This window comes from Euwallacea similis, chromosome 16 (assembly GCF_039881205.1).
Source record: "Euwallacea similis isolate ESF13 chromosome 16, ESF131.1, whole genome shotgun sequence".
Lineage (NCBI taxonomy): Eukaryota > Metazoa > Arthropoda > Insecta > Coleoptera > Curculionidae > Euwallacea > Euwallacea similis.
Genome location: NC_089624.1, coordinates 4437919 through 4450203, shown reverse-complemented (window position 1 = coordinate 4450203; position 12285 = coordinate 4437919). Strand labels below are relative to the sequence as shown.

The 12285-nt window shown below is 36.6% G+C and overlaps 1 protein-coding gene across 1 annotated transcript; it reads left to right on the top strand.

The window, feature by feature from the left end:
- Window positions 1–5156: 5156 nt before the first annotated feature.
- LOC136413976 (uncharacterized) lies at window positions 5157–11112 on the top strand. The gene is made up of 11 exons (XM_066397750.1): window positions 5157–5165; window positions 5209–5763; window positions 5845–6070; window positions 6382–6500; window positions 7091–7790; window positions 7837–8016; window positions 8073–8078; window positions 8123–8401; window positions 8486–8641; window positions 8891–9178; window positions 9245–11112. The coding sequence occupies exons 1-11, from the start codon at window positions 5157–5159 to the stop codon at window positions 11110–11112; spliced, it is 4386 nt and encodes a 1461-aa protein (XP_066253847.1).
- The last annotated feature ends 1173 nt before the right edge of the window (window positions 11113–12285 follow it).

The window sequence follows — 12285 nt, the reverse complement described above, 5'->3', positions numbered from 1 at the left end:
TCAGTTACTCTTTCACGTGGTCGAAGACACAATTATGGATTTCGATGTCATCTTGGGTCGGAATTTATTCGAACACAAGGGAATCCAAATTATGTCTGATTCAGATGGCACCCGGATCCATTTGAGCAGTGAAGGCAACAGGGAGGTAGGAAGAGTAAATCCTGCTTCCTTGGCTGACGATTTAATCGTGACTACTCTCAGAGGAAGAAATCTAGATTCACTAAAAACCATCTTACTCAGGTATAGTGGGCACATTACTACGGGAAACTCAGTGACTAAAGTCAATACAGGAGAACTCGAGATAAAATTAAAGAGCGACAAGATAATCCGCTACAACCCATATCGAATGGCCTTGTGTGAACGCGAAACAGTCAAGGAAATCATCGAAGATTTATTAAAAAATCAAATTATTAGGGAAAGTAATTCTCCCTACGCCAGTCCCATAATACTAGTTCACAAAAAGAACGGCTCAAGCCGGCTATGCGTTGACTATCGCGCACTAAACCAAATAACTGTAAAGGACCGCTTTCCCTTACCGCTTATTGATGACCAAATCGATCAGTTAGGCAAAACGAAATATTTTACAACCCTCAACATGGCCTCGGGATTTCATCAAATTCCAGTATCGGAAGGTTCTATTGACAAAACAGCGTTCGTTATCCCTGACGGGCAGTTTGAATATCTCAGGGTTCCTTTTGGGTTATCAAACGCGCCAGCTGTGTTCCAAAGGGCAATATGTAAGGCTCTAGGTAGGTTAAAGGACAGGGACGCTCTATTTTACATGGATGATGTGCTAATTCCATCAAACACAATTGACGAGGGATTAGAAAAGTTAGATCGCGTGTTACAAGCACTTTTCGCCGCCGGATTTTCTCTCAATATTAAAAAGTGCAAATTTTTCCGAAACGAAATTTTGTATTTGAGACAAGTCATATCAGAAGCCAGGGTAAAACCGGGACCGGAAAAGGTCGAGGCCTTACTTAGGGCGCCCGAACCAAGGAACGTCAAGCAGGTTCGCCAATTTATGGGGTTAGCAAGCTATTTCCGGAAGTATATTCCAGAGTTCGCGACTCGTACCGCCCCTATAACCAAGCTAACAAGAGCTAGCGAAAAATGTGTTTGGGGAAGTGAACAAGAAATCGCGAAGACTTACGTCTGTGCCTTCCTAAGTTAACTTCCATTATTAGCCATTTTTGATCCAAATTTAGAGACCGAGTTGCACACAGACGCAAATTCATTGGAATTCGAGGCGATACTGTTTCAAAAACATCTAGATAGGACGACAAGGGTAGTTACGTATTTTTCCAAGCGTACCACAGATACAGAAAGCCGATATCATTCATACGAATTGGAAACTCTAGCAGTGTATACAGCCGTTAAACACTTTAGGGTACATTTGCTAGGCATCAACTTCAAGCTAGTGACCGATTATAATGCCTTAAAATTAACCCAAAACAAAAAGGATTTAGTCCAGAGAGTCGCGCGCTGGTGGCTGTACTTACAATCATTCAACTTTACAATCGAATATCGGAAAAGCAAATATATTCAGCACGTAGACTACTTAAATCGAAATCCGATAGAGAAATCCCGCACGTTGCATATAAATATCATTACAACCGATAATTGGCTAAAAATTAGTCAAAAAAAGACCCAATTACACGACAAATTAAATCTAAATTAGAAGAAAAGAAATTAACACATGAATACTTTTGTCAAAAAGATATTTTGTTCCGAAAAATCAACCCGGGACAAAACCCCCCTATCTATCGTGCTTATGTCCTGAAAGGCAGCCGATTTGGTCTGTTAAAGTTATTTCATGACGAACAGAACCATATCGGAATAGATAAAACATTTGCAATGATAAATCATTACTTCTGGTTCCTCAGAATGGTCCGATTTGTCAGGAAATACTGTAATAATTGCTTAACGTGCATATTGACTAAAAAACATACTGGCCCAAAACAAGGAACCCTACATCCCATCAAAAAGGTACCAATCCCGTTTCACACCTTACACGCCGATTATGTCAGTTCTTTTCCCGAAACTAAGGAGGGATTTAAACATCTTTTAATTTTAATAGATTCTTTTATTAAATTTGTTTTCTTAATTCCCATAAAAACTCTAACGGGAACAGAAACCCGTGATAAATTAAGAATTTATTTGAACATCTTAGGAAACACAAAAAGACTCATTTCCGACCGCGGGACAAATTTTATCGACAAATTAGTTACAAAATACCAATCAGACCTAAATATTGAGCAGCACTGTGTAGCCAAAAGTGCCCCTAGAGGTAATGGCCAAGTCGAGAGGTATGTCTCTACGGTACTAGATTTGTTGAGAACAACAATCAAAGATAAGTCAGAATGGACAAGTAGCACGGAAAAGTTACAAGGTACACTAAACGCAACGGTTCAAAAAACTACAGGATTCGCACCTATTTATCTTCTAACGGGTCGACACCTAACTAGCCAAAACATTGAGTCTCTAACGTCTGCCATTCCTCGCACCATAACTGATACTCTAGAAAAAGATCGTCTACTAGCATATGAACGTACTCTTGGGCATGGAGAATACATGAAATCTAAATATGATAAAACGCATAGAATTAACAAAAGCTTTAGTGTAGGAGATATCGTTTTCCATCCATCTGGAAACTCTCACTTGGCAAAGCTGGACAGAAGGTATGACGTTCCTTTTGAAATCACAAAACTCGTTCCGAATGATCGAGTGGAACTGTTAAACTTAATAACAAATCGCAAAAGGATTGTTGCAACCGATATGTTACGAATATGGCCTGGAAAGTTTCAGATGGAAGATGACTAATTATTTACTTATTGTTATTGTTATTAGGCTCGTGTGAGCATTGACCAATTGAAAAAATATATTAAAAAAAAAAAACAATGTTGACGTTGGAAGCCATAACGCTTCGCATTTGACAAAAAAAAATTGTTGATGTTGGAAACCGTAACGCTTCGCACCTTGCGAGTTTTTTGTTGTTTGAAAACTTAGATTTAATTTATTGAGTATGTTTTTGTTTAAAACTTAGATTTAATTCATCGAGTATATTTTTGTTAAAACTTAGATTAATTCATTGAGTATGCTTTATTTGTCAATAATCGTTAGAGGTAAATCCGAGAGCGAATTTAGTGTCAGAATTGGCCGTGTGAGCATTCCTTGCTTATGTTGAGACTATCAAGTAATACCATGTGAGAATAATATGGGGATTAGCCGTAAATTACTTCTAAGATAAGCGTGAGAAAACGATAGATGGTTGTTTAGGAATTCCTTAACATAGGTGAGAGAAAAATTGATGATGGGTCAGGGAATCGTGAGGAAAAACCTGGAATGTGGCTTATCAATGCTCTTAAAAAGGCAGGGATGAACTCGGGGGTGGATAAGACATGTGTATCGGGGGACATTCCGGCCTTGGTTCTTGACAAGTAAAGGAGTACCTCAAAACTTACTTTGTTTTATTTTTTTTTTATTTTTTCCATAACGATACCGAAATCTTACATGTACACTTACAGAATTGAGAAATATAAAGTTCTATATTAACAAAAAAATATGTGTCATTGTTATTAAACAATATATGGTTTCTAAACAGCTATGTACTTATCGGTAATTAAGGAATTTTTACACAGCAAAAATATACTGACTAATACGCATTACTAATGAGAATTTAGCGGGAAATCTTAAATCGGTATGAAAGATGACACAACGACGTTGACATTTGTCAACGAAAAACCGCATCGACTTCTAAACTATTTGTCCTGTTGTCGAGATATGGAATCACTAGGCGTTTTCCATTGGGTGTCAGAAATAGGATTGCCACACAGAACTCGTAAAACAGGAACGTTTTGTGTTTTATTACTAAACTTAGAATAAACTTATTTCTACTATGTACAGAGTATGATTGTTACCAGTTGGAGTACATGTGGAGGGTGCGAGGCCCGAAAGAGAAAAGAGACCGTTGGTGGTGTGGCCAACGGTTTTATATGGTTTTGATCGAACTATCCAGAATGTATTCCCAGAAACCGTTATGGAAAATGTTTTCCCGCCGTTGTTTTAGTTCTCTACAGAACCGAGATGTTCTGGCTCGCAGTGCACTGTCGCTGTCATTGTAGACGGGTGACACTGCACGCGCTACTGGCTCCGCCACATATTCTTGTAATAACCTATTTTAGTCAGTCTCTCCAATAACTGTATGATGTCCAATTACTATATGGTTTACCTAGCTTCCCTCCAAATTTCAACTTTCTAAGTTTAAAAACAAAAAAGTTATAAGGGCGAACCATCTTCTTGAATCACCCGGTATATATGGGGTAGAAGCTATAATGACATAATTGATAATGCAACTTATCTAAATTACACTATTAGGGGTAGTTGGAAGTAAACAGAACTTGAACTTTTGGTCAAAGTCGATCACATTTGAATGGCTCTGATACACTGATTAAAAGGGCAGTGTCTTAAATGCAAACAATCTAATCGTTTTGCAATATTGTCATTAAGTTTCCATGAGAAATTAGCGCGAAGTACTTTACAGTGTAGACACTTGGCCTTCGGAGGAATTTGATCTCCATGACAATTTGGTCCTTTGAGCCGGATCTGTGCGGATTTACGTATCCGAACATAGTTAATTGTTGCATTTAATTATTTTTGTTGAGATATTCCGCCTTGCCCTTTGGGGATCGTGGATTATTTCGGCTTCTTACTGGAATGCTCTGTGGGGACGTGTACAGACGCCCCATTGTCTTGATTGCAATTGATTACGCATTTTGAGCTATTTCTTTTTTTTGTTTTTGATTAGAGTGGTAATATTTAACTCGCAAACGAGTTTCGAAAGAATTTCTACTGTTTCGCTTTCGTCAACCTTGAGCCTACTTTAGATATTGGGTTGGCAATTAAATTCGTTCGGTTTTCTTTCCGTATAAGTTTCATGCTGATTTGCTTTTTTTTCTGAATGCTATCAAGCAAATTAAATAAACACATGTAAGATCAGATTTCTCTTATATTTTCTACGAACTTTGGTTTGGCTATCATAAGTATCGTACATATAGTGTAGCGGTGAACATGGAAAGAAATAACGTGCATTTTCGTCACATTTTGTTTTATTATTTTAAAAAAGGCAAACGAGCCGCCGATGTTCATAAAAAGATATGCCGTGTGTATGGAAATGGTGCCTTAACAGAACGTATATGTCAAAAGTAGTTTGCCAAATTCCGTTCTGGAGATTTTGATATCGACGATGCATCCCGTTCCGGTCGTCCAACTGAGATTAACTCAAGTGACGTAAAAGCTATAGTCGAGAGTGATCCATCCCAATCGGTAAGAGAGATTGCCACAAAATTGAATATATCTCATACAAGCGTAGAAAAACACTTGCATCAGTTAGGATACGTTTCTCGACTTAATGTTTGGGTACCGCATCAATTAACCGAAGCTAACTTGATCACCCGAATATCCATTTGCGATTCGTTACGGAAGCGCCAAGAAAGCGATCCATTTTTGAAACAAATAGTGACAGGTGATGAAAAGTGGATCATTTACGAAAATGTTAAGCGCAAAAGATCATGGGGACACAGCAGCCAGCCACCACAAACGACCTCGAAAGTGGGATTGCATCCGAAGAAAATAATGCTCTCCGTATGGTGGGACTTTAAGGGCACCGAGTTACTACCATCTGGAAAAACAATAGATTCAACCCTATACTGTTCCCAATTAACGAAATTGAAAGAAGCTATTCGCACAAAGCAGCCAGAATTGGCAAATCGCAAGGGTGTTGTCTTCCATCATGACAACGCTAGGCCTCACACATCTTTGACCACGCGGAACAAATTACTCTAGTTTGGCTGGGACGTTTTGGCTCATCCTCCTTATTCACCGGACCTTGCCCCTTCCGATTTTCATTTATTTCGGTCGCTGCAGAATTCAATGAAAGGAAAAACCTTCAAAGATGAAGATGCAGTTAAAAACCACCTTGATCGTTTTTTTGCTGATAAGCCACAGTCATTCTATGAACGCAGCATAATGAAGTTGGTAGAGAGATGGCAAGAGGTTATCAATAAAGATGGTCAATATATAATTGATTAAAATTTGTTTTGCATATAAAAAAAAAAATGTTTTATTCCAAACTAAAAAACTGAACGAATTTAATTGCCAACCCAATACATACCAACACGATCGAATCTTATTTTTTCGTCCTAAAGAAAACTGACCTTGGAGCGACGTTGGGTACATATCAACACTATCAACTCATATTTTTCGTATTAAATAAAATTTAAGGTGTGCTAAATTGCTCCTTATTTTATTTATCCCTAAATAAAATGAAATAGTTCACTCGATATAATCCCGCTTGATTTCTTCGTATGGGGATTTGTTAAGAATTAAGTTTATCAGCAAAATTATGCTACAGTGCAGAAACTGAGGAGGCTAGTTCTGCACGCAGTTGCCGGTATTACTCCACACATGTTGACTACGGTGTTAGAATCGACAGTTTCAAGGTGCTATTTATGCTTGGAAAATAATGACATTTTTTTCGGACATATGTTCTAAATTGAATTGTTTTATTCGTATTCATTTGTTGTTGTTTTTCGATTTTTAGGACTTCTGTTAATTTTAATTTATTTTCTCTTTGTGCATTCTATTAAATTAGTACATCAATTCAGTCATTAGATTATTATTAAACACTCAAATAACATACACTGTTAATTGACATAACTAATTGTTTATTCTTAAAAATTAAAAAAATATGTACAGGTCCGCAATAGAAATTTTCTTAATTAAGCTCGAAAAAAAGACTAAAACGCAATTTAACCATAAAGTGTTATACATCTGTGGTGCACGTAATTTAGTTCAGGTGCTAATTGTTAGTACCTGTTTTACGTTATTAATAATTAGTTTATTTATAGGTGTATTATAATCTGGTTGTTGTCATAGGTAGGTCTGGCAAACCACCAATTATTATTATTTTTTAGAGTATTTTGTGAATAGTTACTTTTTGTCAAATTAGTTTATTTAAGTAGTTGTCAAGATTAAAATAAAAGAGTTCCTTACAACATTCGCGATCATCAACATCTTTTAACCACACAAGGACAATTGGTTACCCCGATTCCGAACTCAACGCATCAACCCTCTAGAACACAAGCTATCTCATCCAATCATGCCACGTTCTAGAACCATTCAGCCAGAAGCTAACATCATCGAACCCTCTGTAGACCAAGAAGCTCGAATCTTCATTAAAGCTCCACCATTTAGTAGAACAGATCCAGAATTGTGGTTTTCTCAATTGGAATCACAATTTTTTATCAATGGAGTGACTTCAGACGACTTGAAATTCCACACTACTATCGGAATTATGGACACAGAAAGTTTGATTTGTGTTAGAGATCTAATTATTAAACCTCCCATGAACAACAAGTTCCAAACCCTTCGTCAAAAGGTATTGGATGCCCTCGTAGAATCACAAGAAAAAAAGTATAAGAAACTTTTTTCGCAACTTCAACTTGGAGACAAAAAACCTTCCATACTTCTATCCGAAATGAACAGTTTGGGAGGCTCTTCACTTCAAGAAGAGATGTTGAAAACCCTTTGGATGCAGAGATTACCTCACAATATGCAGACCATTTTAACGGCATGTTCCTTGCCATTATCAGAAGTGGCGAATATAGCAGATAAAATTGCTGATGTAGAGTTTTCCCAAGTTTCTCAAATCAAGTCAGAGGTATGCACAAGCAGTCCCAATGAAATCAACAAAAATACATCTTCAGAAGAATTCAAACACATCACTAAACGTTTGGATAAATTAGAGAGGCAAATCAGATCCCATTCGAAATTAAGATCTTCTAAATTTCGACGCAATTCACCCAGCAGAGATCGTCAAAATTCTTCATGGTGCTGGTACCATCAAAATTACCAAGAAAAAGCTCGCAAGTGTGTGTCTCCTTGTGACTACAAGAAGGAAAACTAACGATCGCGTCGTCGTGGGCAGCAGACGGCGCGGGTACAAAGGACTGCCAAGTGAAGATCTCCACGAACACCAACGAAGATAGACAAAAAAACATTAATATAATTAGTCACAGGTTAGTTATCAAAGACCCTTTAACTGGTATTCATTTCCTTATAGATACTGGTTCTGATGTTTCGTTGTTACCCAAATCTTTTCAAATACAACAAAATCAATCTCAATACACCTTATTTGCGGCCAACAACACATGTATTTCCACCTTCGGGACCAAGACTCTTACAGTTAGTTTAGGTCTCCGAAGAACGTTTACATGGAATTTTATTGTGGCACAAACAAATCATGCGATTATTGGAATTGATTTTCTTCACTATTTTAACATAATACTAGATTTGGGCAGTAAACGAATTATCGACAGCACAACTAATCTGACAAACAATGGTAAAATTTCTTGTCTTTCTACATCATCAGTTCATGCAATTCCTTCTTCATGCAAATATTTTGACATTTTGGTTCAATTTCCAGAAATTACAAAATTCTCATCTACTCCCTCATCACTAAAACATAGCATCTCTCACACTATTCTCACAGAAGGTTTTCCTATTTCTTCCAAACCTAGACGCTTTTCAGCAGAAAAGCTTAAATTGGCAAAACAAGAAATTCAACACCTCATTAACTTAGGTATTTGTCGTCCTTCAAATAGTCCTTGGGCCAGCCCTCTACATATGGTTCCCAAGAAAAACTCTTCCGATTGGCGACCGGTTGGAGACTATCGCAGACTCAATTCAATTACTGTGGTAGACAAATACCCAGTCCCCAATTTACATGACTTTTCTTATTTTCTCGAAGGAAAAACAATTTTTTCCACGATTGACCTCATCAGAGCTTATCATCAAATCCCAGTTGAAGAGGAATCCATTCCAAAAACAGCCATAATCACACCTTTTGGATTGTTCGAATTTACAAGGATGCAATTTGGATTGAAAAACGCAGCACAATCATTCCAACGCTTCATCAATGAAGTACTTGGAGATTTGGATTTTTGTTTTTCTTATATAGATGATATCCTAATTGCATCAACAAACGAAGCTCAGCACAAAGAGCATCTCAAAACAATTTTCGAACGTCTCCACCAATATGGGTTGACAATAAACCTAAACAAATGTGTTTTTGGCGAACATCAAGTTCAATTTCTCGGATACCAAGTTTCTGAAAAAGGTTCTTCTCCTCTTCCCGAAAAGGTATCCACCATTTCAAACTATCCTCTTCCTAAATCAATTTCAGATCTCAGACGTTTTCTAGGAATGCTCAATTTTTATCGTAAATGTTTACCTCACGCTGCACATCACCAAAGTGTTCTTCATGACTTACACAAAAATTGTAAGAAAAATGACAAAACACCAATCAAGTGGACTGACGAAACTGTGAATGCTTTCAATGAATGTAAACACGACTTAGCAAACGCTGCTACATTAAATCACCCCAGTTCATCAGCCCCACTTTCTTTAACAGTGGATGCATCAGATTTTGCTATGGGAGCAGTTGTAGAACAAATGGTAAATTCCTCATGGAAACCCTTAAGCTTCTTCTCCAAGAAATTTTCAAAAACTCAATGTAATTACAGTACTTACGATCGCGAATTACTTGCACTGTATTCAGCAATCAAATATTTTCGTCATTTTCTTGAAGGAAGACCTTTCACAATTTACACAGACCACAAACCGCTCATTTATGCATTCATTCAAAAATCTGATAAAGCATCTCCTAAACAAATGAGACATTTAGATTTCATTTCACAATTCTCAACCAACATACTTCACATAAGTGGCAAAAACAACATTGTAGCAGATACTCTATCTAGAATTCAAACCATTTCTTTTCCGAATTCCATAGATTACGATGAAATAGCAAAAGCTCAAACAACAGACCCAGAATTTCAACACATTTTTAGAAATCCTCAACTTACATCACTTACCTTAAAACAATTTCAAGTTCCTAATACACAAAATTTGATTTACTGCGACGATAGTAACTCTAGAATTCGCCCATTCATACCGAAACATTTTCGACAAGCTATATTTAATAAATTTCATAATCTTTCTCATCCAGGTATTAAAGGTACAACAAAACTTATTTCATCCCGTTTTGTTTGGCCTTCAATGAATAAAAATATCCGAGAATGGACTCGTTGTTGTATTAACTGTCAAAAAGCCAAAATTCATAAACACACTGTTACCCCATTCAAACAAATTCAAATTCCGGATTCCAGATTCCATGATATTCACATTGATATAATAGGTCCTTTACCTCCCTCAAACGGTTTCACTTATTGTCTCACAATTATTGATAGATTTTCTTGTTGGGCAGAGGCTTATCCCATGACCAATATATCATCAGAAACCGTTGCCAATTGCTTTTATAGCAATTGGATTTGTCGTTTTGGCACCCCTATTAAAATTTTTACAGATCAAGGTCGTCAATTCGAAAGCTCTCTTTTCCAATCCTTAACCCAAATTTTAGGCTGTAAACGTGCCCGTTCTTCTCCTTACCATCCGAATACAAATGGCAAAGTAGAGAGATGGCATCGAACATTAAAAGCAGCTATCAAAGCTTATGCAACTGAACGCTGGACAGAAATCTTACCTACTATCTTACTCGGATTACGTTCTACCTTACGAGAAGAGATAGGAGTTTCTCCTGCTGAAATGTTGTACGGTACAACGTTAAGACTACCAGGTGAATTTTTTCAAGACAGCAATATCGTTGACCATCCTTCTTCTTTTATACAAACCCTCAAACAAAAAATGCAATCTCTTCAACCAGTTCCAACTACTCATCATTCTAACAGAAAAATTTTTATAACTCCTGAATTAAACACTTGTACACATGTTTTTCTTCGGAATGATACCATAAAGAGATCTCTTCAACCTCCGTATGAAGGTCCCTTTCTTGTTAAAAAACGTGAAGACAAATATTTTACAATTGTTGTCAGAGATAAGGAAGTGAATATTTCCATGGATAGGTTAAAACCTGCATTTTTAATCTCACAAGATCCAAAAATTAATAATCAAATCGATTCTCTTATCAACCAACCAATCATCCATCACCATACAAAAAAGAAAGATAAAACCGTACGTTTTGCTAATGTATAAATTATTAATCATAATTAAATTATATTTTTATATTGTAACGATTAATACCCTTAACATTATACCTCCGTTATTGGGGGGGGAGTATTGTGGTGCACGTAATTTAGTTCAGGTGCTAATTGTTAGTACCTGTTTTACGTTATTAATAATTAGTTTATTTATAGGTGTATTATAATCTGGTTGTTGTCATAGGTAGGTCTGGCAAACCACCAATTATTATTATTTTTTAGAGTATTTTGTGAATAGTTACTTTTTGTCAAATTAGTTTATTTAAGTAGTTGTCAAGATTAAAATAAAAGAGTTCCTTACAACATTCGCGATCATCAACATCTTTTAACCACACAAGGACACATCTATAATGGAACTCGCAAAACAAACTCAGGAACACTTTTGACACTAATTTATTGTACTGTTTGTAATACTCCTACGGTCACAAGTTATAAAGGGTGCCCCAACATTCAAATAAGAAGTAATTTTTCTAGAAAACACAGGTTTTTAATTGATAATGGCAATTTTTTAATTGATTCATAAAGTATACAGGACAGGGTTATGTATACTTTATGTATACTTTATGTAATAGCATATCAGGTAAGTGGCCTTCATAGCTTTCTTGGCACATACACACTCTTGATGAAATTTTTCATAACCATTTTACATAAATGTGACTGAATTTTGTTCATACAGCACTTAATTTCTTCTTTCAATGCATAGGTCATCGTGGGCTTGTTGGTATAGACCGTAAATTTCAAAAAATCCCAAAGAAAAAAGTCCAGGAGTGTTAAGTCACATGACCTTGTTGGCTAATTCTTATCGCCATATCGGGAAATTGCACGACTCGGATATTATTACTTAGGCAGTAAATGAATGGTCTCGCAGGTTGTAGGATATGTGGCCCCCTCTTGTTAGAACTACATGTCATTCACATCCATATCTGCAATTTAGGTATCAAAAAGTGGACTGTCATGTCGCGACAGCAAGCACTATTAACCGCTTTTGCCTACCCAGCCATGTTTTCGAAAAAGAATGGTCCAATGATGCCTCCAGCCCAAAAGCCGCACCAAACAGTAACACGCTATGGATGTATTTTTCTTTCAACAATTACATGTGGATTCTCTGAACTCTATATGCGACAATTTTAGCTATTAACGAAGCCATCAACATCAAAATTCGCTTCAT